This window comes from Medicago truncatula, chromosome 7, assembly GCF_003473485.1.
Source record: "Medicago truncatula cultivar Jemalong A17 chromosome 7, MtrunA17r5.0-ANR, whole genome shotgun sequence".
Lineage (NCBI taxonomy): Eukaryota > Viridiplantae > Streptophyta > Magnoliopsida > Fabales > Fabaceae > Medicago > Medicago truncatula.
In genome coordinates this window covers 53,850,880-53,876,971 of record NC_053048.1, presented here as the reverse complement: position 1 = coordinate 53,876,971, position 26,092 = coordinate 53,850,880, and the positions used below count along the sequence as shown (strand labels likewise).

The window sequence follows — 26,092 nt, the reverse complement described above, 5'->3', positions numbered from 1 at the left end:
GGTTAAACATTTTTCATTTTTTGTGCTTCTATCCAATGAAAGCCCAAGGCAATATATTAGAGTTTGTGTGGTGGTGGTGGAATCGCCGAAAGATTTTGAAGAGAGCTCAATTAGTTGAATTTGCAAAATAATTTTTCCTTGAATAGAAAAAAACGTCACTTGTTTTGCACATTGAATTAAATTTTTAAAAAATTGGCTCCTCTAAAAATAGGTCCATTATCGACCACACATGATATTTAGAGTCAAAAATCAAGCATCATGTTTGGACAAAAAAGGAATTAAAAGCATTTTTATAAAAACGACACGCTTTCCACATGGAACTCGAACGAGGACTGTGATGCTTAGCATGGGATGTGTATTCAATTCATTCAAGACGAACAACAACCAAAAATACGATGTCGTTTTCAATAATGACCATTATCGGAGAAATCAATGATTATTTATATAAATATAGTTAGATTAGATCATAGTCATAGATGATAGAACAGAGACAAAATCAAATAATCAATCCCAATCAATGGAGGTTAAAGCCAGAGCTCCCGGAAAAATCATCTTAGCCGGGGAACACGCCGTTGTTCACGGATCAACCGCCGTTGCTTCTTCTATTGACTTATACACCTACGTTTCTCTCCGCTTTTCCACTCCTTCTTCTGGTACTCTCTCCCTCACTCAATCAATCCTTTTCCCTCTAATCTCTTTTGTCATTACGATTTAATTAATTTGGATTTTGTGCTTTTTAGAGAATGAAGAATCGTTGAGACTTTTGTTAAAGGATACGGCATTGGAATTCGAATGGCCTATAAGTAGAATAAGAGAAGCTTTTCCTGAATCTGTTTCTTTGTTATCTTCAACTCCTAATTCATGTTCTGTTGAGTGTGCTAAATCAATTGCTTCTTTAGTTGAAGAGCTTAATATACCTGAAGCTAAAATTGGACTTGCTTCTGGTGTTGCCGCTTTTCTTTGGTTATATTCTTCTATTCAAGGGTGAAATTCTAAACCTTCAAATCAATTTCTTTACTTATATCTTGTTTAGTTGCACTTCAAATATTCGTGGCTCTGAGCTAGCGCGGTCAGGATGGAATTCAAATTCAAATTTAAGTGTTTGATTTTGTTACTTTGTTTGTGTAGATTTAAGCCTGCTACTGTCGTTATTAATTCTGATCTTCCTTTGGGATCGGGTTTGGGTTCATCCGCGGCATTCTGTGTGGCACTGGCGGCTGCATTTCTTGCTGTCACTGATTCTGTTTCTGTGGATGTGATACGGCAAGGATGGCATTCTTTTGGGGAGAAGGAACTTGATTTGGTAAATAAATGGGCTTTTGAAGGCGAGAAGATCATCCATGGAAAGCCATCAGGAATTGACAACACAGTTAGTTCATATGGTATACTGCAAAATTTCATCTTCTTTTGTTGGTTAACTGTGCAAAGTTAAAAGTTTGATACATATTGTCAATCCATGCTATCTCCACATTTACATATTTGGAACATGCCTTTTTGCTTCTTTTTCCTTGTTTCTAGTGATTACAACTTGAATCTTCTGTTCGGTAAGAATGAATTGCAATGTGATAGTATAGGCAAATAGAGTAAATAAAATAGAAAATCATCACTCTAGATACTCTAGATAGGGTAGAGCTTCGGTCGGTTTCGGGCTGAAAATCCCAAAACTGAACGGAACCGAAAAGGAGAATATCTCAACCATTCCCGACCGTTTGTAGCATCGGATTGGTCGGGTGGCGGTTTGATTGGTTGAGCAGTTTTGCATGGTTGAAGGTAAGTAATAAAAAAAAAAAAGTGAGAAAAAAAAATTCTAAAGCAAACCCAAGTGATAATCTCATCTCAGAATAGTAAAAACAACAACTTGTGAGTAAAAATCATAAACCAAAATCTTCATGAACAAAGAAATTGTCGTAAAAGAAAATACCAAGTTACTAAAATCATTATTTCTTCAATGAATAGTTTAATCTTGGACAGATATGGTACAACTTTTGTAATGGGCAATCTTGATTCTGTTGTCAATGCGGAAAATTGGCGCGACGCGGGAGTGGGTTGCGTAGCGGGCGCTATTTCGGTGGTGTGGCCACTAATAAATTTAATACTAAATACCATACTATTAAAAAAGAAATACTAAAATACCTTAAACATTACTCAAAATTTCATGAAGTATTCGTAATATGAAATAATAGGGATAGCAAAATCGGAAATAGCTAATATCAACTATATACAACTAGTACAAGTTATTGTTTTACTATTGATAGGTCCGCTTTAACCGCTTTCCACTTATGCCACGCGCCAACGCGGCCTGGCGCGGTGGTCCTGATTTTTCCGCTACGCTCTGCTATAGCGGCGGCCGGCGCGGCCGCTTTTGACAACAGATTGAATCAAATGCAGCAAACCTGTTAGATCTGAAGAAAAGGTTATGTCTTGAGAGGTGGGTGATGAAACAGAATCGGAATCTAGAGATATCATGTTTCGATTTTGAAATCAAGGGACAAAAATAAGAGAAAAGGAACAAAATTTTCTGTTTTTTTTTACAAAAAGGGGTGGGTGCCATGCGATACTGATCGGTTGAGAGAAGGGATGACAGAGTAGAGGAATTACAAATTTAAGGGTAGTATGTTTTGATTTTGAGTCTGAGTTTGAGATGAGAGCACGAAGAGGGGGATTAGAGAAATCTAGGGTTTGAGACTTTGATTTGGTACTGAATGTGTGTTTGTGGTGGAAACAGGGCAATACCGATAAAATTATATATATTTTAAGTCCATATGCAGTCAGGTTCGGTCAATACCAATAAAATTACACACACACACACGAGTTATTTTAAGTCCATATGCGGTCAGGTTTGGTCAGTGCGGTTTGAGTTTTTTTATCCATGTGTGGTTTAAGTCCATATGCACCTACCTGGACCTGACTATGCTCACCTCAGGACCCGCTCAAACCGTCTCCACCCACCCGTGGCCCAAAACATGCCTCCGTTTTTACGGGTTCGGTTGGGTCCGGTTGTGCTCAGCCCTGACTCTAGATGTGGTCAACCTAGAATAAACACCAAAAAGTTTGGGATCTGCATGATGCCAGATTACTAATGGTTATTGGTTTGGATCACTAAGGATTACTCCCTCCGGTCCTATTTATAAGAGAATTTTGGGTCAACAAAAGTTGATGTATCTAGTTAAAAATTCAGTCCAAATACATTCACTTTTGTTGACCTAAATTTCTCTTATAAATAGGACCGGAGGTAGTATTTGTTAAGATGAAGTACCTGGATATATCATATATAGCAACTAGTTGTGTTTTGTGAAATTACTTCGACAATTGAACAAAAAATGTAAGAATGTGATATATGATCTTCCTCATCCAATTCGCCAAGTTCTGCAATGAGACTTTTGTCTCTTTTCTTGACGAGGTTTAGAAAAACTGTCATTTCAATTTAATGTAATTGATTACCATTAATGCATGTTTCTAATGCATTGCTACTCTTTAACCTAAATTCAATTTAGTAGTCTTTGGACTCATCAGAATTAGACCAATTTAATTTGACCATGAATTAAATAGCAAATACAGTTGTATTTATGCGATGATCAAAATCAGAATAGGAAATATGGATTAACTCATTAAGAAATACACAGTAGTGTCTGGTAAAAGATATACAGTATATCTGTACAAATTGTGACTCTTTTGGAGGAATCACTAGTTATTGCCTCCGAATGTGCAACTCACTCAATAATTGTCATCATCAGGTAACATAATCAGCTTCAAGTCTGGTAACTTGACACGGATGAAGTCAAACGCTTCCCTTAAAATGCTCATTACCAACACGAGAGTAGGTAGAAACACAAAAGCATTGGTGGCTGGTGTTTCTGAGAGAATGCTGAGGCACCCAGATGCCATGGCTTTTGTGTTTACTGCTGTTGATTCTATCAGCAAAGAATTGACTACCGTTCTCCAGTCACCTACACCGGATGAGCTCTCTGTTACTACGTTAGAAGAGAAGGTAGAAGAGCTAATGGAAATGAATCAAGGACTGCTCCAGAGTATGGGGGTCAGTCATGCCACAATAGAAACTGTTCTTCGAACAACATTGAAGTACAAGTTATCTTCTAAGTTGACAGGAGCTGGTGGTGGGGGATGTGTTCTGACATTGCTTCCAACTTGTATGTCCTCTTCACTCATTGTCGTCTTCTCTTTGTGCTTCTAAGATTTTTCATTATTGATTAAATAAGTATCTAAAATATGTTGTCTAATCTCAGTTTCTTGTTCCTTTTCTTGACATGCTTTGATCAGTGCTATCGCCCACAGTTGTTGATAAAGTGATTGCTGAACTGGAGTCGAACGGGTTCCAATGTTTCACTGCCGGAATTGGTGGGAATGGTGTTGAAATTAGTTTTGAACATTCATCTTAATGTCTATTTTTTATTTTTCCTAGGAGTGAAGTCAATGATCAAGGGATCTGATCCCAGAATCAATAAACAGTATGGGAGTATATGTATCTCTTTTTAACATTCTTGTGCATTTTTAAAAAATTTAAGACAGGCCAATGTAATGTGGTAGCTCACACTCTTGTAGGGTAGAAGCTTTTGCTCAGTTGTTTGTTTACTTCCATTACTGATTGTATTTGTTCATCTGATTTAAAGTGAAATTCAATTGTCTTTTTACAGTCAAAAATAAAGTCTAGAAGCTTTTGCTCAGTTGTTTGTTTACTTCCGTTACAGATTTGTCCTTCATAGAAGCGTTTGCTCAGTTGATTCTATTTCTTTCTTTTATGAAGGACCTGTAATTTCTTTTTCTTATACAATCCTGAACGGAAAGTAGGATATAAATCTTCAGATTTGAAATCATGGTCAGAATTTCTTACATTTCCTGTATTTCATGTCATGTGGAGAGAAAAATGTTGCAAGTGCATTTACGGTATGTTATAAAGACAAAAACAACCTTTTTTTTTCTCCCTAAATGCAAGAAATTCTGACTACAGGGAATCCAAATCCCATTTGTATTACAGGAGCATTTTCTGTAACTCAAACACTCTTACATCGTACATAAGATTCATTATCCATTAACCTTTGCATGCATCTATTCATCTATGATCTTTCTTGAATTGAAGCTTTAAGTCTAGATCATTTTTATCCTCACCAACTTGTTTTATGTTGTTCCACCACATAACTTGAGAAAATTCCGCTCAAATTTACCCTACCATTCCACAGGTATGTTTATTATAATACTCCCCCTTTAATCCTCGTCTTTATCTCTCTGAATTATAGGGTATACTGAATTTCCAGAGTTGTACTGAATATGACACGCCATTTTGTGCATGGGTTAAATTGACGTCTAATGAAGCCTCTCAGGTAAACACGAAGTACTACAACCAAAATACCACAATTTTAATTATAACATGACATATACTTCCATGTAGTATTGAAAATATATATTTATTATTTTATTTGATAAGGTTTACACATTTTAGAGCAAAATGTACAAACAAGTAGCGGTTGCATTGCATATGCACTATATTATACTACACTAAAACCACAAAAGCCCTGCACACAGATCACGAGCACCATCTACGCATTCACAACAGTTCCTCCTGAAAAATAAAAATGAAAAGAATGTGTTAGAAAGACCATACAATGTGTGAACAAATATATAACATTAGAAGCATTTATAAGCATATCACCGTTGGGGTGGAGAACTTGGCCAGTTATGTAAGAGGAGCATTGGTTGGAAGCAAGAAACACAAAAGAGGGAGCAACCTCAACAGGTTGTCCAGCCCTCTTCATTGGCACATCAGAACCAAATTGAGCAGTCTTTTCCTCATTGAAGGAAGCTGGTATTAATGGAGTCCAAATAGGTCCAGGTGCAACCCCATTCACTCTTATACCTTTGCTCACAAGCTGAAGTGAAAGTGCTCTGGTAAAAGCCACAATGGCACCCTTAGTAGACGTGTAGTCAATCAATGTCGAGTTCCCCTTGTATGCATTCACTGATGTTGTGTTAATAATGTTGCTTCCTTCCTTCATATGCTTCAGGGCATGCCTATCTCACAAATTAACCACTAATATTTAATATGTTTTATAAAATTATGTTAAAGATGATATAGACTTGTAAGTTTTATTACCTGGTCATGAAGAAATAGGAGAAGATGTTAGTTCTAAACACCCTCTCGAGTCTTGGTTCATCAATCTCCTCAACTGAACCACACTCATACTGCTCAGCTGCATTGTTGACAAGAATGTCAATACGTCCATAAGCATTGATGATCTCATCAATCACTCTTTTGCAATTTTCATCAAAACCAAGGTCAGCTGGTATAGCCATTGGATCTTTGGCATTTGCAGTCTTAGCCATTTTTAACATATCAAGTGTGTCTCTTGCGTCCTTGTCTTCATGCCCCTTCACATATGTGAAAATCACAGTGGCACCTTCTAATGCAAACAAGTTGCATACTGCACGTCCTATTCCAGAGTCACCTCCAGTCACCACTGCTATCTTTCCCTGAGAGAGAACTTATTATTAATTTTTTCACTAAAAAAGATTAAATAAGCGAATTATTGTATAAATTTATTTTAATGTAAAAACACTGTGATATGATATGTATACTTGAAGCTTATTTGCTGGCTTGTAATCAGGGCAAGTGAATTGAGGTGTTGGATTCATGGCATGTTCTTTGCCAGGTTGTGTGTCTTGCTTCTGAGGGGGAATTTTTTGTCCACCAGTAGTCATTTTCAAAGATAAACTAATTCTCTGTTAGTTGTTGAATATAAATATAATATTGGAGATGATTTTTTTAGGATATTGTCGAACAAAGTATGTGTGGAGGGTGGGAACATATATACTAATGAGGAACTTTGATTTTGGTTGTGCATGGTGAAAGATGATTTTGGCTTCTGTATGCACGTGTTTTGTTGTAGAGAATATGAGCATGCCAGGTGGTGAGGAGTTGCAGAAGGAGGTGTTGACGTGTGCTATTGATGGCATGCGGCAGAGACACATCTATAGAAATAGGGCATTCTGGAAACCAACTCAGAGTTAGAGTGTGAGTTGATTTTGGTCCCTTTGGATTTGATACATATTCTTGAAGAACTTGAACTCTTTGGTACATTTTGCTAGTTAATTTGTCGTAAATTTTATGGTACATCCAAAATTTTAAATGTATTGGTATATCAAATCAATAAATTAGTAGTCAAATGTGATATTTTTTGAAGAAAAATGTCATTTTCTATCATCTACAATTATAATAATTAAATTTTATTTACCAAAAACGTCGACGAAATAAAATTAATTTTTTCTGAATTTTTAGTACTTATGATAGAGAATTTTGATTATTTTTTTACAATAAAATGTAAAAAAATTAGTATGATTTTTATAAACAATGAAATAATATTTTTTTTCTTATGAAATGACATTTTTTAAAATATAAATATCAATAAATAGCACTTTATTCTATAAAAATAATAGTTAATTTAAAATTTTTTGAAGTAGAAGTATCGATACATCTTAATTTGCAGGTGTATCGTAGAAGTTCCGTTTGTTTAATCATGGATTTAATAATTACACATCTCAAATGTATACCAATAAAATCCACTGGTTTGCTACATATACAACTACAACACAATAAATGGAAAGGTTTTCATTTGATGTTAAATCCACCGGTATAGCTATGTCTATTTTTTTTTTTAGGGGTATATAGTTATGTCTATTTCCTTAAAAAATAAATATATCTGTGTCTATAAAATTTTACTGCTATATCACTCCACTTTTATAACTATAATTTAAATGTATGTAATAATAGTATAACATGGAAATTTTAGTGATTTTTTTCACATATCATTATAAAACCTTTTTTTGGGTTTATAAAGTTTTCTTTATTAGTTCCAACAAAATAAGTTTTTTTTTTATTTTTTTCGTTTTTTATTTTATAAAGTGGCCAAATGACTACATTTTAAATATAATAAAGAATTGTTTAGAGTGAGACGAGAAGAGAAAAGAAAAAAGTGAGAAGAGAAGATTTATTTTTTTTTTTTTTTATGTTTTTTGTTTTAATTTATTTTTCTGGGTGTTTGTTTTGAGCTATTATTTTTCTGTGTGTTTGTATGAATGTATTAATATGATTGATGAAGATGAAAATATAGAAGATGAATAAAAGGGAAAAAATTAAGTGTTGGTGGTACATCGTATGATAAAATAGACTTGTCTAATACAATAATTCTCTTTTAAAAATAAAAATTAATCAGTTTAAATTAAAATAATTAATAGGATATATGGTAGACCAACTTTAAGAATGATCCACCATAAACATCATTTGGGGTTAAACTTAACTTCGAGATTTATTTGACAAACAGAGGAAAAATTGAGAGACTTAAAAATACATTTTATTAATTGTAGGACTAAAAAGAAAATTTGAAATTATTTAAGGGACCATTGGATCATATAAACCTTAATTTTATCAAGTAAAATAAAATAGTGTCAAAATGTATAACGGAATCTGTCATTATCTTAAATTTTTACTTGCATGTTAGCCACGTGTTGAAGATACACTTACACCTGTCATTACCTAGCCTCTTTCACTTTTTAATTGATCTGTTCAAATTTTACACTTTTCTCAAGTTTGTTTGTTTAATTCAAATTCAATTCATTCATCTAAAACGTCTTGCCCTTCAGGACTCAAACTCACCATATCATGGCTTGCTTCAAACTTAATCTCCTACTTCTTGCATCGTTGTTTACTTTCCTATTCCTTTCCAACCCAGCTCACTCTAGTGGTACGTACTTTTCTTCCCAATAAAGCCTTTCTATTTTTATTATATATAATTCCATATCTCTTCTGTTTAAGTTACTTCAATTCAACATGCATACATCTTTTTTATGTTTATGCATTAAACTTTGACTGACTAAAGTTATGGAAGGGTAAAACTGTTTTAAGTGTATTTTATTTTGCATGTGGTCCTAAAATTGATCATGGTTTGAGGACTTTGGTGGACATTTTCAACTGGTCTCTAATTGGGCTTTGTTATGTTTATGCATGAATCTATGATTGGTTTGATCAGACAAAGAGGACAGTGTATTGAAGGGAATCAACAGCTTCAGACAGACCAAGAATCTTGCACCACTCAACAAAAATGACAAGGCACATTGTTTAGCTGATGAAGTTGCTGAAGAAATAGAAGATACACCATGTGAAAAAGTGAACCAATATTACCCAGTTTCTGGTCCTGGTGGTAACCAAAGAATCCCCAATTTGCAAAAACATATTGATAAATGTGATATTAACATTAACACAACCACGGATGGAGTCATTCTACCTGTTTGTGTATCCAAATTAGAACCAACGGTTGTGCTATCTAATTACACTCATTCTGATATTTATGCAAAGTTTCTCAACAATTCTAAGTACACTGGAGTTGGACTTGGTTCTGAAGATGATTGGATGGTTCTTGTTCTTACTACCAATACAACTACTGGAACTTTCTCTGCAGCAACAACTTCTCTACATGCTAATTTTGTTTTGATGGTTTTGTTGCTTGTTGTGATCATCAACTATTTCAGTGCTTAATTTCTAGCTTTCTATTAATCTTCATTATGGATATGATGTAGTTGAATTAATCTTTTCTTTTGCTTGTGAAAATGTAGTGTGAACTTAATTAGGAATTAATTTTGTGTGCTGTTTTTGGTTTAACATTTCTATAATTTCTCACGTGACAAGCAAATGTGGCTAATTCAGTTTTTGGTTTTATTCTTGTTTCATACGCCACGCACTAAATTAAAGAGTAATTATCTTGATCTGAGTAGTTGATATATAGGTTGAAAAGAAAAGGAATTGGGTGTTAATGACATTGGATTTGTGGTCTCTAATCGTAACATGCATTTATTTTTGGATTAATAGGCTTTTAGCCCTGTCATTTGAGAGATTTTTGGTTTACCTCTATGAAAAAAAAATCGGAGATTCTTCCCCTATAATTTAAAGATTCCTTGGTTTACCTTCCACAGCCAACGGTCAGATAAATTTAATTTAATGATTCGGCAGTGTGACTGTGGGACACAGTGAGTGACGTGGAATTTTTTAATTCCTTTCCAATTTTTTTTTGACAAAAATTATTTTCTATTTTTGTTTATTCCATTAAGATTTTTTTAATTAAAAAAAAAAAACACCATCCTTCCCCTCTCTCTTCTCTCAACCGTAACAACCCTTCTTTCCTCATTCCTCTTCTCTTCATGCTTTCCTCCTTCCTCTTCTCTTCATGCTTTCCTCCTTCCTCTTCTCTCAAATATCTTCCCCCGAACCCCTCTCTTCTCCCTTCTCTCTCTCTTTCTCTCTCCTATTTTTTCTAAAAAAATTTGTTGATTTTTTTTGGATTGCATAAATTTGATGAAAATTTTGAATGTGTTGTTGTTTTGAGGGATTGCATAAATTTGATGAAAATTTTGAATGTGTTGTTGTTTTGAGGGATTTAGAGTTTTCTGAGATTGAGTTTATTTTCTTTCTGTTTTTGTATTGTTGTGTTGTTGTTGATGATGTGCTGTTGTTTTTAATGATGTGTTGTTGTTGTTGTGTTATTGATCTGCGTTGATTGGAACTGCCAAGAAAGAAGAGAAGAAAAGATTGGATCTGCTACTTTGTTGTGTTGTTGGGTATATTTGTTGTTGTCAGAATTGTTCTTGTTGATAATTGGATATTTGATTTGTTGGGGGAATATAGTTTGGTTGTTAGGGTTTGAGTTTATGTTTGGAAAGATGATGAACATGAGAAGAGAAAGAGATGAAGATGATAATGTTTTTAATTTTAATTTCAAAAATTTTTAAATATAAATTCAGATTTTTTTCGAAAATAGCAAAAATTCAATTTTTTTTTTTCGAAAATTTTGTTCCATAATATAAATTTAAAAAAGGAGAGGGTTGTGTTAGGCCTCAACCAACGTAAAACTTTGTCGAATCTCTATGACATGGACCAAATATAAAATATAAATTTTAAAAAATAATTTAAATTTTTTTATTCCATATTATTTTTTTAAGAAAAAATAATTTAAAATATAAATTTAATTGGATTAAATGACATGTATGCCATATGAAATTTAAAAAAATCAAAACTAAAAAAAATAACACATCAGCGTGCCACATCATACACTTTGCACAGTCAGCTACCTTGAGGGTGTAAACCAATTAATTTTTAAATTATAAGGGGAATATCCAAAAAAAAAAATTCATAGGGGATAAACCAAAAGACACCCAAATAACAGGGGATAAAAACTTATTAACCCTTTATTTTTTTATTCAATATTTATGTACATACTGTATCTTAAACCTACCTATTATGCAAGGGGTCAGGAGAGGATGGTACTTGTCTATTAACTGCAGCGTAACACCCTTCTCCAGGTGCAGGTGCAAGTGCAACCTCTGTTTCATTTTGATGTTCCACTTCTACCTTCACGTATCTAGTATCCAATACTTGATGATGATGGTCTAAAAACTTTAGACCTTGAAACTGACATCACTTCTCTTTTCTTCAAGAGAAAGTAAACGAAAAGGGGTTGAAAGAAGAAGTTAAGGTTGAAAGTATTTTAACAAATGACTTACGGCCAACAAGAAAAGAAAAGTATCAAGAAGTCATAGCATTGAGTTAGTGCGTTGATATATATATATAGTGGGAATCTATTGGTGTATTACAAGTCAATTAAAGAGCTCTTAATTTTTCCAAAATCATCATGCCTAACCTAACATAACATGGTCCATCATATAGCCCCAATTTTAGGATCAAGGCTTGACTCTTTGTTACTAATTTTTTCATCTTAGCTCAATGCTATGACTTCTTGATACTTGATGGAATCTTCATTCACATCACAATTGTCTCACACAACACTACGAAGCTATTTGCCCGTTGGATGGGCAAGAGATCGATTTTAGTAAACTGTAAAAGGAATCTTTTGTACTCAGTAGTAACCTCCTTTCTTTATTCCTTGTGTTAGGATCCGTCTTGCTTCTACCACATCTCGTGTACTTGTGTCCGATACCAATAAATAATCATTTTGATTTTTGAATGTGTAACATCTTGTTAATATAATCCTTAAATGTATTAAAATTGCAAATACAACTAAAGATTTACTTTTTATTAGACATTTTAATCTTTGGATTTGTTTTTATGTAATCAATTTGGTTGAATATGATTTATTTTCGTCGGTCAATTTAATACATAAAATTAACAACAAATGAGATGTTAATGATGTGTTTGCAAGTTCGATACGTTTATGTTTCTCACATTCAACAATCAAAATGGTTGTTTGCTCCCTTACATACTCTACTTTTTTATATATTTTTATAGGAGGTGTGTTATTTGAACAACCATTTTTTTTTTTGGTTACAAAAGAGCTAACAGCAATAAAAAAAGAAAAGGAAAAGGACAGAAAACAGAAACAGAAGTCGAGAAACAACAGCTAATTCCTGACAAAATAAATGCCTAGCGCATCAGCTCTAAGCAAGGGGAGGAGATCAGCTGGAGGCGATTGATGGACGACAAGAGCAGCATCTGAATTAGCACCAAATTTAGCAAAGAAGTCCGCACATTGATTCCCCTCTCTTAAAGTGTGGTGGAGGGAAATGTTCCTGTCATTTAGCAGGTCTTTGATATTCTGGATAAGAGCGGCGTAGATGTGGTATCTAGGAGTGTCATTCGCAATAAGATTAACAGCTAGAAGGGAATCCGAGTAGCACATTATCTCATTCACATTCAAATCCGTAACCAATTTCAGTCCTTGGTGAATAGCTGTTAGCTCCGCTAGCAATATATCAGCTGAATTAGGAATGAGACCGGAAAAGCCTGAGATAAACAAACCTGCACTATTGCGGAGGACACCACCGTAACCGGTGCGTGGAGGGGTTCCAATGCAGCTGCCATCAACATTAAGAATGAAATCTTGGTGGTTTCTATTGTTCCATTTCACCAATCGGTCTGAATGAGGGGGATTTTCTTCACCGTTGAATGCCGAGTTGGCTGCATCAGCTGCTGAAATGATGTTGTTGCACAACCGAAATAAAGACAAAGTTTCATTATTAAGGCACATTAAGTTACGGTGTCTCCAAACCCACCAAAGGCCGGCTAAAAAGATACTAGAACGTGAGCCAGAAATACCAAGCTTTATCCAATCATAAGTTGTAGCAGTTGTGACGAAATCGTTACTTGTAAAACCAATTTTCTGCCAGATGTCCTTAGAAAAACAACAGTCCCTGACACAATGCATAAAGGTTTCATCTTCTTCTCCGCAACGAGTGCAAATGGGAGAGGGAGCCATGCTTCTGTGGTAAAGCAGGGAAAGAGTGGGAACCGCATTTTGACACGCCAGCCAGATAAGAAACTTGTACTTTTCCGGAACCTTTAGTCTCCAAATCCAAGACCAAGCGTGAAGGATGGGTTCAATTGCAGGAACTCTGGAGGTGATAAGCCAATTAAATCCGCTTTTAGTAGTGTAAGTGCCATTTTTGTTTTGAGACCAGATTAAAGCATCCTCGATGTTGTCGTTAAACTGGGTATGAATGTTGTTAATGTGATTCTCAACATCTGGTGGAAGATTAGTGTAAAGAACCCGAGCATGATTTCCAGGAGCGGAAAGAACATCTCTAACAGATAATTGAAGGTCATGGACATCAATAACAGGAACATAATTACCTATAGGGCTAAGAGAGTTCCAATTGCTGAACCAAAAGGATGAAGAACCTGAACCAATGCGCCAAGTGTATCCGTCCTTAAGAATGTTTTTGGCACGAATGATTGAAGACCAAGTTGGGGAGCTTCTGTTGTTGGCACTAGCATAAAGGGTGTTGTGGCCACCTGTGTATTTGTTAGAAAGGAGAGACACCCATAATTTATTAGAAGACTGAACCATGTCCCAAACAAGTTTCCCAAGAAGACTAGTATTAGCTTCTCTAGCTGCTCGAATACTCAATCCACCAATATTTTTGGGAAGAGAGATTTTCTTCCAATTTACCAAGTGGATTCCCTTATTAGTAGTTCCACGCCAGATGAAGTTTCTTGTGGTTTGGTCTATGCTATCACAAATGTTTTGGGGCAGCCAATTAGTTTGCATGAAATAGGAAGGAATAGAAGTTAACACAGAATTAGCTAAAGTCAATCGCCCTGTCTTGTTAAGAAGCCTATTCTTCCAAGATGCCAGCCTGGTTTGCATTTTTTCGATAATGAAATGGAAATCGCTCCGCTTAGGCCGCCCTTTCAAGATGGGGAAGCCAAGATACTTATCAAAGGAAGTAGTGCTCCGGATGCCAGAAATAGAGGTGAGGCTAGTGATTTTCCTTTGAGGGATACCTGCCGAATCAAAGGCTCTAGACTTTGAAAGATTAATCTTCAAACCAGACGCCTTGCCGAACCTATCAAATAAATCTGTAACAAATCTCAGCTGGGAGTTTTTGGCTTTGATGAAGAGAAGGACGTCATCTGCAAAGAGAAGGACGTCATTTGAACAACCATTTGATAGACAACTTATTTGACAACCATAAATTTACAAAGAAAAAGTAGGTTTTGGCACGAAAATCAAAGCAATAGAGAGATAAAGTAAAAACATATGTGAGTATGAGAGAGAAAGTTGTCACAAAAATTGTTACAAAATGGTTGTACAAATATCATTTCTCTTTTTAAAGCTGATTCAATGATTGAAAAAAAAAAAAAAAAAAAAAAGGATGCAGTGGCTTGTGATTTATGACACGAGCTCTATTCCAATTTGTTATAAATCTGTTTTGGCCGTGAGCCCTTCATGGGCTAAGGTGCGCCACAGCCCACCCGGAATAATTTTAAAATGGCTAAAATATGGTTTTGATCCCTGCAAATATGTCTCATTTTGGTTTTAGTCCCTGTAATATTTTTTGTTATTGTTTTTGGTTCCTGCAAATATGCCTTGTTTTGGTTTTGGTCCCTGACTCCACTTTTGTGATGATTTGCACACATGACACATGATGATTGAACCAATTTATTAGAAAAATAGTCCCTGCAAAATCTTTTGATTTTTAAAAAGGTCCCTGCAAAATATTTTACTTTTGGAAAAAAGTTCCTGGAGGGACGATTTTGGAAAACAAAATATTTTGCAGGGACCAAAAACAACAAAAAAAAATTACAGGGACTAAAACCAAAACAAGACATATTTGCAGGGACCAAAACCATATTTTAGCCTTAATTTTTTAATGATCATAGGTCTATTTTGCGAGATTTTGTACAATTTTATGTCGGTATTAGGTTTCGGTTGATCCAAATTCCCGCAAAGTGGTGTAGTGGTCCACTCGAAAATTTAAATAACTCGATTATAGATCTATTTTGAGAGACTTTAAACAATTTTTCAACGGTTAATTTTAGTGGGCCAGTGAATTTCCTAATAAGAGTTACTATCAAAGTTCTCAAGGGTTTGGTATTTGGCACTAATCTCTTACCTTAGTTGACAAAGATTTAGATCAAGTTCAGTCAAAATATGCCATAATTATTGAACTTGAACCTATCGAATCATGATTGTTTAATCCAAGAATAGATGATGGTTTCTCAAATCTGCAGCACGTTTTTCTTTTCAATTATATACCTTTAACTTTGTTTCGCAAGCAATGTCAGATTTTATGCAATGAAACATATTTCAAGCTTTTATATTTAAAATCTGATTTGATGAAGTTGATTTTATTATGTGTAAACAGAGTAAATAATATGAATACCGGCCGGTGTGAAATTAATTTGGGTAGTGGATAATTGCCAAACTTTGGCCTAAACACTAAGCACGATAAAAGACTTCTATGTGATTGCATTGACCTTTGACTCGTTGATAAATTATCATGATGACATACAAATGATGCAAAAGTATCTGTCTCATGTTCAAGACTTCAGGAACCAATTCATACTATGCGTCTCAAAACATAAATAGTCACCAAAGTCTTTCGAACTTATTTTTCATCGGAGCTCTGATGTTTCTTTCTTTTAGTTTAAATCAACATATAAACGTACGTTCTAAATGTGGAAACCAATTTTCCAAACACACGCGAAGTTGATGGGAGTAAGGCAAGCTGTGCTCATGATCATTTCAAATCCTTTTAAAATCTAATTTTGAAAATACTTATACTTTCATAACATCAACACATGTTCAAGCATGCAAAGCACAAATGCAGTCAACACAAGAAAATACCCCCAACATCAAGAGGTTACTTGAAAATTTGTCTTCAAAAGCCTAAGTTGCCTTGTTAATGTGAACAACAATTGCATTATGAAACAAATCACAGGTTACTCGATTCATATATTGCCATAATTGCGTTATGAAACAAATCACAGATTACTTGATTTACATATTGCCATAAATGAATGATTACACAAAGATTTAATCTGTAAATTATACTTCAACTAAACCGAATTAATGAATTCCTAAAAGGCCAAAAAGTTATTCCTTCATCATATATATTTCATTCATGCAGTCCAGTTTCCTCTTAAACGGATACCGTGAAGAGGTAGATCTTTAATACAACGGCTAGAGCCAACTGCAACAGAAAAATGCCAGCAACAATGAAGAACCACCTTTCACCTGCCGACTTGATATGTGCCCGGAGGTTAAGTGCCACAAATGTTGCTGACATGAACCCTGCCACACCTGCAATCACCCATCTGAATATATCCAATGGGACAATGGATAAGCACTGCACAAAACAAAAGGTTTCACATTTCAGGATACAATGCCTTGAAGAAGTCAAATTTTAATACTTAAAATTGAAGAGAAGCGACTCTTACCAGAGCTGGAATAAAGACAAACAGGGAATATCCATATAGGCAGAATAGTTGAACAAGTCCCGCCGGTACAGAGAAGTATTTGAGGATTACATATAGACAAAGAGGAATGATGGTAACATAGCCATAAAACAAACCAGCAGACCAAGTCACCAGATTTATGTCATAGTCCCATTTCTGATCCTTCAGCTTGTGTGCTACATATGTCACAAATGTGCCCATAGATGCTGCTACAAATATTAATGTGGTGCAAATCCAGAATGGTCCATACCTGAGTACAATTATGGTGAGCTCAAGATTACATGCTATAGAACATTTTCCCTCCAAAGTTAAAAAACTAGCAACATCCTTTTCTTAGAACACCAGTATTTTATATAGTACTACTCCGGTCTCAAATATAAGCACAAAAAAAAGACAAACAAAGTTGAAGTATTTGGTTCAAATTTTTAACCAGCTACATCAACTATGTTTGACTTCTTTTTTTGCTTATATTTGAGACCCATAAAAATTAGGCTACATATGATGTTTCCACAAATAAAAAACAGACTAAACAAAACCACCAGATAATAGAATTGGAGTATAACGGTTAGTAGTCATGGAATGAAATTCACAACCAGCAGCCAAGCAAGAAAAGACTACAATTGTTAAGGTGTCACTCTTCACCGTTACCATTCAAGCTTTTAGGAGTGGACTACCTATATCAGAAATAAGTATTATACACCAGTTTTGGCTTTAATCCCTACAACATTCTACCCAGTTTGAATCCCTAAAAGGAAGAGTTGCTTTTGGTCCTTGTTTTGGTTCAAGTCCTTGTAATCTCCAAATTATGTTAATTCATATTGATTTTAGTCCCTGGAATAGTGACTATATAGGAACTGATTCTAACATGGACGAGTATTACAAGGATTAAAACCAATACAATGATGATCAAAAGAAAAACTGTATATTATAAGACTGAAAAAACTGTATATTATAAGACTACGAAGTTACTTAACCCTGACTATACTCAGTTCACTTCTCCGGCTAATATGCATAAACAAGACAACTCTACTACTTATAAAAAGTCATCTCTTTCGGTTAGAAAACATAAGAACTAACAGGTTTACTTGGTATGAGCGAACATATAATAACCTATTGGCAATACAAGATATTACACAGCTGTTTTTTTGTTATGCTTGTTTCCGAGATATACTTCTTCACAGTGATAAAATGTTGAACAAGTAAAAGTTAACTCAACCCCAGCTCATCACCGAATAAAGGGAAAACATAATAAATTAGAGCACAAAACCACCAATGTATTATAGTTCTTCAATAATACTATCATCTACATTATTTTAGGACTGCCAGTGGCCTCAACTCACCAATTTAGCTACACTATTTAATCATAAAATTGATATTAACAATATCCAAATTCCAAACCATAGTTGAAATTGAATATTGAAATATATCATAACTCATATTTAAAGAATTATTGGTATGATCAATCAATAAAATGAGCAACAGAAGAAGTCTACTTACAAATCAGGGTTGGTAGAAGTTTTTTCATTAAAAGTTCCTCTGAATGGAAAAAGTGAATCTATAATCCTCTCTAGAACATCCGAAGTATCGACATCAAAGTATGGTTTGTAAGTAGCAATTGCAAAATTCCGAAGCCAACCACCCTGCTGAGGTTCATCAGAAGAACCAGATGCAGGTTTTGAAAATGAATCTGCATAAAATGAGTCACACGGTTCAACATAAACATGTCAGAATGATAACAAAGGAAACTAATTAAACATCATAACTTAAACCATAAAATTTCTAGAAGCACAAAAGGCAGTGTTGTAAATAGTAAGCATAAACAACCCATGTTTCCCTCACAGTTCCTTCTTCCAGTCACATCTTTCTAAATTCCATCAGACAATCACACAAAGAACTTAACAAGATAATATGGCCCGTGCATATCAAGTAAATATGATGATTAATAATAAAAGAATAAACAAGTTCATAAAGTGCAAGCTAGACTCAGTTGCGTGTTACTTGGTACAACAATAATTCAAATCCTGTCGAGTATCTCCAACATCAGTAAAACTAAAACCCAAGTCCCTTTGAGGTCATCTCCTCTACCATGGACCTGTTTGAATTGGCTTATTTGAACTTATCGACTACCATAAGGTCTTGTAAGACTATTTGGGAGAAATTATGGGAACAACTTATGACATGTCCACGAGTTGTTTTTTAGCTTATTTCTCATAAGCACTCCAAGATAGCTTATGAAAACGGTTTATGGCTTATATGAAAACAATTTGACTTTATTTTATCTTTTTTTATAGAAGTAAGTGCTTAATGAAATCGTTTATCCAAACATGACACATGTTGTTATCTCTAACAATTCATTCAACTAAAAACCTCAGGCATAGCAACTATTACCCCCATTGAGAAAATTAATTTCACGATGACTAGCACAATGATGGAGAAGTGAAAGCACATTCTTACACACACATAGTACAGATCAAATATCAAAATTGGATCAGTTATTAATATGATTGAAAGAGTGGTAAAATGCATCTAGAAGCTAATGAAGATTAAAAAGAAAAACGAAAAAGCACTTAGAAAATACCATCTGCATCTCGAGGTGGCCTAGAACCACCGGTAATCTTCCCCTGAGCTTGCGATGGAGGAAATGTCTGAAGATTTGAATCTACAAATTCAAACATTCAATAATCAGATCAACGAAATTCGGAATCCGACAACGGAAAGTGATACGTTTAATTGAATCGGTTAATTAACAGAATGAGAATGCAATTGGAGTTGTGAAGAGTTCGTACCGGTGAACTTGACGGTGACCGGTGGTGGATCTGGAACGGCCTGAAAGAAACGAGAGTGAGTGAAATCAGAAGGATAGAATTTGGACAGAAAGAAAAAGAAAAGAAAGGAAATGAAAGAAAAAAAGTTATACAGGAACAGATCCTTGAAGCTGTTGACTATCAATAGTTGTATATTTTCCTCCTCCTTGCATCATCTTTCCTTCTTCTTCTTCTTCTTCTTCTTCAGATCCACAGATCTATCTCTTTTTCTTCTTCTTCTTCTTCTTCTTCTTTTTTATTTCTTTCTACACTCTCAAGCTTTTCTTTGTTTACGTTACTACGACAAATCTATTTTCGCTAGCTGCAATACGCACGCTACTAGCTGCTACTCAGTTTTCGTCGCTAAGTACAAACTAAATCATGGGCCTAACCCATTTATATGCCATTTTGTTTAAGGGATATTATTATCCGCACCTCCACTTTACCTACTGTAATATCTCTAGTTTAAACCTCGGTCTGATGTGTGTATATACAAAAAGGGTACGTTTCGATATAGATTTTGGAAGGAGGAGAAGAGATGACTTATTTTATATTTTCTAAATTAAGAAAATACTTCCTGCGGTTTAAAATGAATGTCATTAGTCCTCGTGAGCTTAATGACACTTTAGATTTTCAATGCAACAATAATTTTGTTTTGCCGATTTTACTCTCAAGAATAGTTTGGATATAATTGTCTTGAGCCATGCAAAACCAATATTAATCGGATTGTGCTTTCTATGATTAGCTAAGGGCACTCATTAGAAAATATAAAGAGGAAATTTTGTCTTAAGAATGATGTATTTCAATATTAAAAGTAATTTTTTTGCATAAAATTTATCAATTATTCATATTTTTGAATTATTAATAAGTGTCCTTATGGGAGTAACCATTTTCTTAAAACAAGTGGAGAATGTCATTTTGTATCTTTATCTCTTTAAATAGAAGAAATTTGAGATGATATTAAATGGAAAGGATTCTAACTTCTCTTAAGAAGTTTCGATCCTCTCCATTTTGGATCATTTCCATTATTAAATTTCGAGAGATAAGGAGACAATAAAACTTATAAATAATTAATGATGATGAGACTCACATATTAGTATGACCCACACCTTATCTTTTGCGTGTCTCTTTCTAAATGTCAATCTCTATTTATTTTTATAAATGTAGAGGATCCTTACTCCCTCTTTAAGACACTTATTAGTAAGACCAAAAATTTAATCATTCTTTAGACAACTTCAACCACTCATGCGCAGTAGAGGAAAAGACGAAGTATCAGTGGACAATGTAATTTTCTTTTCATCCTCAGTTTTTGTATCACACGCGAAGACCAAGTAAAAATATGATAGGAGCAGTTGAGTAAAAATTATGTGTTTGTTGACGGTTATATTTCACTTCGTAATATGTGTCTCAAAACTCTAAACAACACTAATTTATTTTGTGGTGGTCAGGGATTAAACCTCGAACCTTGCATATATTATGCATTGCTCCTACCAGCTGAGCTAAACTTACGAGTACAAACAACACTCGATTTAAAATAGAGGGAGTAATACAAGTTTATAAAATTATATTTAAGTGTAATTGAAATGTTAAAAGATCATCTATAGCGATTATTTCATATAAAAAAAAATCAAATATATTCAAGCAATATTCAAATTTATTCCATGTCACTTTGCAAGAAAAAAATATCACAAGCTATAAGTCACTTTACAATTTCGGCCAAACATTGATGTTTTTTTTCTTATATTGTCCTTTACTATTTATTACTTTCTCTTTTTCAGCTTCAGTCAATCACATGTTCAATCAATGATTTAGACGTCAACGTTGCAGATTCTGATAAATATTTTAGAAATTTAGATTTTATCATATTATTTGTAGCATTTTGTCATTGTATGCTATTAACTTGGATGTTGTGAGTTTGTTCGCATATTCACTTTTTACGTTTGTAGCGATGTTGATCATGTTATTGTATCTAATGCATTCTATCAATTTGAATGAATGGATATTGTTTTATTTTTGAAAGAAAAAAAAACCATTATAGTATTTTGCTGCATCAATTATATATGGATTTAATTGATAATTTTTGATTTTTTTTTTTAAGGAATTGATAATATTTGATATTCACGGTGACCTTAAAAGGTAAATAAATGATACGTACATTCAATTACATCTCATCATTATGCCACTTGAATATTACTTCTTCATCATTATGCCAATTTTTTTTTGACAAAAACAAAATGATATTAATTCATTCAAATCGAGAGATTACATCATTCAACACCACTAAAAACGTAAAGGATGAATCTGCGAACAAACTCACAGCATCCAAGTTAATAGCATATAACGGCATAATGCCTACAAAAATATATGATGAAATTAAAGTGATCGGAATATTCATTGCCTCCGGATCTGCAACGTTGACGCCCAAATCTTTGATTGAACAATCGATCTTTTAATATGAATCAAATGAACACCGCACGAAGACGGGAAATCAAACAACGCCGCACAAGAAGACGAACAACAAATCACCATACTTAGATGATGAAATTACAAAGAAAAAAAATCTAGATCTATGTGAAAATCACTTATTTAGATTGAAATAAAGAGAAAAAGATGAAGAGGGGTGATTTCAGGTCAAGAATTGACCCAAAACCACCCCTCAATGAAAAAATTATAAGAGAAAACCTAGAGAGAGAAAACTAGGGCCGGCTTGTTGGAGAGGGAGGATTTTCCATCATTATGCCACTTGAATATTAGTTCTTGAAATATTTACATAACTCTCTGAACCGTGAATTGTAGTTGGATGTATGTGTAATTTTAATTTTAACGTGTATATATGGTGATTTATATTTTATCATATTATTTGCAGATATTTTGTCATTATATGTTATTAACTTAAATGATGTGAGTTTATCCACATGCTCACCTTTACGTTTTTAACGATGTTGATCATGTTATTGCATATGATATATTCTATTAATTTAAATGAATGAATATCGTTTTGTTTTTGTAAAAAAAAAATACATTATAGTATTTTGTTGCATCAATTATATAGGGATTTAATTGGTATTATTTGATATACACAGTCACCTTAAAAAGTAGATAAATAATACATACATTCAATTATAAAAAAATAAAAAAAATCTTGAAATATTTACATAACTTTCTAAGCGGTGAGTTGTAGTGAGATGCATGTGTAATTTTAATTTCAATATGTATACCAACTATTATACGTTAAACTAATGTTATAGCGTTTAATTTCATTTTACACAATTTCTATTTTTTAAATTTGATCGTTAAACGGTAAGTTAATATTATAAAGATCATACATATAAAATCTTATACAAATTTAAATAATTTGATATGTTATTGAAACCCACTTAAATCAATGGGTTATGCATCGTCCCAACGAACTGAGCTAAGCTCACGAGGACAATGAAAAATTATACTACCGATACTTAACAAGGTTTTTTTTATAAAAAAATATCCATTATCATTTAAGTAATAAAATAGAAAAGTTATAAATAAGATTGAATTCACCTTTTTATTTAATATATTTCTGTCTTTTAGTTTTGACTCAATCTGAATTTTATTTTTTTTATGAACATATTATGTTCATTCATGCGTTACCTTACCTCTAACACCCCATAAATATATCATTCATAACTTGTTGATTACACCATTTCCAAGAGAGTGAAGTCTTAACTAAGCTTCTATCTATCTATCTATCATTCAAAACTTGTGAAATTGTAACCCGCCTAAGTCCTAAACACAAAACTTGAAAAGATAAAACAATGTCTTTTAAGCTCTTTGCCAATTATCTATCTCATTCAATTTCGAAGCAAAGATGTTTTTTTATTTTTTTTGTTCTTGTCTCCCTACCCTTTCTCGTGTTTGTCCTTTCAATAAAGTATCAAAAATTTGATGTTCATGAGAACACAAAACCATCTTGGTTTGAAGTTATAGCACAAGATTTTAAAAGCAAAACAAAGATCAAGATAGGTCTTGTTGACATCAATCCAAGATCAATCGGTGAACAATTAGATGGAAATCGATCACGAGTAGACATTGTACCTATTCATTTTGACCGTGTTAGCGAGAATTTGAAATGGAGTGACTTTTTTCCAGAATGGATTGATGAGGAAGGAAAACCGGACGAGCCTAAATGTCCAAACATGCCTATGCCAAGTTTGGCGAATTACAAAGATCTCGATGTTGTGATGGCTATGGTTCCATGTAGGGAGGAATCCATGGAGGAAAAAGGAATTAGAGATTTGTTCAGGTTACAAGTTAATTTAGTGGTGGCTAATTTGGTTGTGGAAAACAAGTGGAAAGAAAAGTCGGAGAGCAATGGTAAAGATATGTATATTGTGTTTGTTGGGTCATGTGGTCCTATGGTAGAAATTTTCAGATGTGATGATCTATTGATGCATCAAGGTGAATATTGGGTTTACAAGCCTGATTTGAATAGACTTAAGCAAAAAACCCTAATGCCGGTTGGTTCATGCCAAATTTCTCCTGGTTATGCAGAATCAGGTACACTTTATTAAACTTGAATCAAATTATCTCTTAATTTAATAATGTCTGATTGATTGCACCATAAAAGTTAGTTGTAGAGGATTCCTTATGCACTTTAATTTGTAATTTTTACAATCAATAATAGTATACGATATGGTTCGTATGTTTTGAAGGAAAAAAATAAGTTATGATTCTCCTTCTAAAAATTTCAAAATCAATGCACATTCCTTTCTGATAGTTAATCTTTTGACTAGCCACAATTGATATGCTTGACTATGAATAATCCATGTTATACTTTTTTGTTAAACTTGAAAATAACCACGACATCACTGATATAGTTTGGTAAATTTGTAATTATGTAAAGCAATTAATTCGTAAGATTGATATTTGAGAATAGTTGAAATCCATCTAGTAATTTTATAATTGTAGGTAAAGAGATATGGAGGAGTTATTTGTCATCATTATCAAAGCATAACAAGAAAGCTCCAAAGTTAGCCTATGTAACAGTTCTTCACTCTTCAGAAGCATATGTTTGCGGTGCAATAGCTCTTGCCCAAAGCATATTATTAACTGGCAAAAACAGTTACATATTTCAACCCATAGATCTTGTTCTCCTGGCTGATGATTCAATAGGCCCCAAATCCATGAAGGGTTTAAGAGCTGCAGGATGGAAAATCAAACGCATTCAACGTATCGAAAGTCCCTTTGCCAAAAAAGATGCATATAATCGATGGAACTATAGCAAGCTGCGTATTTGGCAACTCACTATGTATGATAAAATCATCTTCATAGATTCTGATTTTTTGGTATTGAAGAACATTGACAATTTCTTTTTTTACCCGCAACTATCAGCTGCACCTAATGAAGATGTAATATTTAACTCTGGGTTGATCGTAGTTGAGCCATCCCAATGCATGTTTGAGAGCATGATGAATAAAACTTCCAAGGTGAAACCATATAATGGAGGTGACCAAGGTTTCTTGAATGAAGTATTCACATGGTGGCATCGATTGCCATCGAAATTAAACTACATGAAATCATTTAAGCAAGTAGGTAACAATCATAAGCACGAGGTCCCGAATGATGTGTATACTTTACATTATCTGGGCTTGAAACCATGGATGTGTTATAGGGATTATGATTGCAATTGGGACATGCAAGGTTATGATATATTTGCTAGTGACTCAGCTAATGAAGTATGGTGGAAAGTTTATGATACTATGCCAAAACATTTGCAATCATATTGTTCCCTTACAAAGCAATCAAATGAAAGAATTGTCAAGAATAGAAAAATAGCAAGAAATGCTATTTTCTCTGATGGACATTGGAGAATTGAGGTTAAGGATCCTAGAAGGTTGAACTACATAGATTAGATTATAATAACATGGTGTACAAGTTTTTTTTTTTTTTTTTTGTTTTGTTTTGTTGAAAGAAACATGGTGTACAAGTCTTTTTCTCTCTCGCTCAATCTAAATAAGTGATTTTTCACATAAATTTTGGTTTTTTCTTCATGATTTCGTCATCCGAGTGTGGCGGTGCGTTGTTCGAAATCTTGTGCGGCGTTGTTTGATTTCTCGTATTGTTGCGGTGTTCATTTAATTCATATTAAAAGATCGATTGTTCAGTCAAAGAATTGGCGCAACGTTGCAGATCCAGAGTCATGTGTATTCCGTTCACTTTAATTTTATCATATATTTTTGTACGACATTATGTCGTTATATGCTATTAACTTGGATGTTGTGAGTTTGTTCGCAGAGATACATCCTTTACGTTTTTAGCTATGTTTTTAACGGTGTTGAATGATGTAATCTATCGATTTGAATTTATGAATATCGTTTTGTTTTTGTCAAAAAGTTTATATAGGTTGAAATTAACTTATGATTTCGGAATAATCTGGTTTATAAATTACCATGTAAAATGAGATAAACAAATATGTTTTATTGTGCTTTATACCGTTATTTTTAATACACTTTTGAATTTTCTAAAAAAAATTATATATAACCTTCCATGTTTGGCATAA

At 33.7% G+C, this 26,092-nt stretch overlaps 5 protein-coding genes across 5 annotated transcripts; 3 read left to right on the top strand and 2 right to left on the bottom strand.

The window, feature by feature from the left end:
* Positions 1-312: 312 nt before the first annotated feature.
* LOC11429779 (mevalonate kinase) lies at positions 313-4,659 on the top strand. The gene is made up of 5 exons (XM_003626254.4): positions 313-653; positions 741-984; positions 1,129-1,382; positions 3,735-4,148; positions 4,279-4,659. Exons 1-5 carry the CDS (start codon positions 518-520, stop codon positions 4,395-4,397), a joined length of 1,167 nt encoding a protein of 388 aa, XP_003626302.1. The 5' UTR covers positions 313-517; the 3' UTR covers positions 4,398-4,659.
* Positions 4,660-5,403: 744 nt separating this feature from the next.
* On the bottom strand, positions 5,404-6,799 carry LOC11435130 (NADPH-dependent aldehyde reductase 1, chloroplastic). The gene is made up of 4 exons (XM_003626253.3): positions 6,589-6,799; positions 6,107-6,483; positions 5,666-6,024; positions 5,404-5,575 (listed from the first exon to the last, which is right to left on the bottom strand). Exons 1-4 carry the CDS (start codon positions 6,709-6,711, stop codon positions 5,553-5,555), a joined length of 882 nt encoding a protein of 293 aa, XP_003626301.1. The 5' UTR covers positions 6,712-6,799; the 3' UTR covers positions 5,404-5,552.
* A 1,783-nt stretch (positions 6,800-8,582) lies between these two features.
* Positions 8,583-9,721, top strand: LOC11435129 (uncharacterized GPI-anchored protein At3g06035). Its single transcript, XM_003626252.4, has 2 exons — positions 8,583-8,750; positions 9,036-9,721. The coding sequence occupies exons 1-2, from the start codon at positions 8,669-8,671 to the stop codon at positions 9,539-9,541; spliced, it is 588 nt and encodes a 195-aa protein (XP_003626300.3). The 5' UTR covers positions 8,583-8,668; the 3' UTR covers positions 9,542-9,721.
* Positions 9,722-16,189: 6,468 nt separating this feature from the next.
* Positions 16,190-19,910, bottom strand: LOC11434181 (protein YIPF1 homolog). The gene is made up of 6 exons (XM_003626251.4): positions 19,671-19,910; positions 19,540-19,579; positions 19,332-19,412; positions 18,251-18,440; positions 16,736-17,003; positions 16,190-16,644 (listed from the first exon to the last, which is right to left on the bottom strand). Exons 1-6 carry the CDS (start codon positions 19,731-19,733, stop codon positions 16,438-16,440), a joined length of 849 nt encoding a protein of 282 aa, XP_003626299.1. The 5' UTR covers positions 19,734-19,910; the 3' UTR covers positions 16,190-16,437.
* A 3,398-nt stretch (positions 19,911-23,308) lies between these two features.
* LOC11434628 (putative UDP-glucuronate:xylan alpha-glucuronosyltransferase 4) lies at positions 23,309-25,456 on the top strand. The gene is made up of 2 exons (XM_039828241.1): positions 23,309-24,090; positions 24,508-25,456. The coding sequence occupies exons 1-2, from the start codon at positions 23,349-23,351 to the stop codon at positions 25,443-25,445; spliced, it is 1,680 nt and encodes a 559-aa protein (XP_039684175.1). The 5' UTR covers positions 23,309-23,348; the 3' UTR covers positions 25,446-25,456.
* Positions 25,457-26,092: the final 636 nt, after the last annotated feature.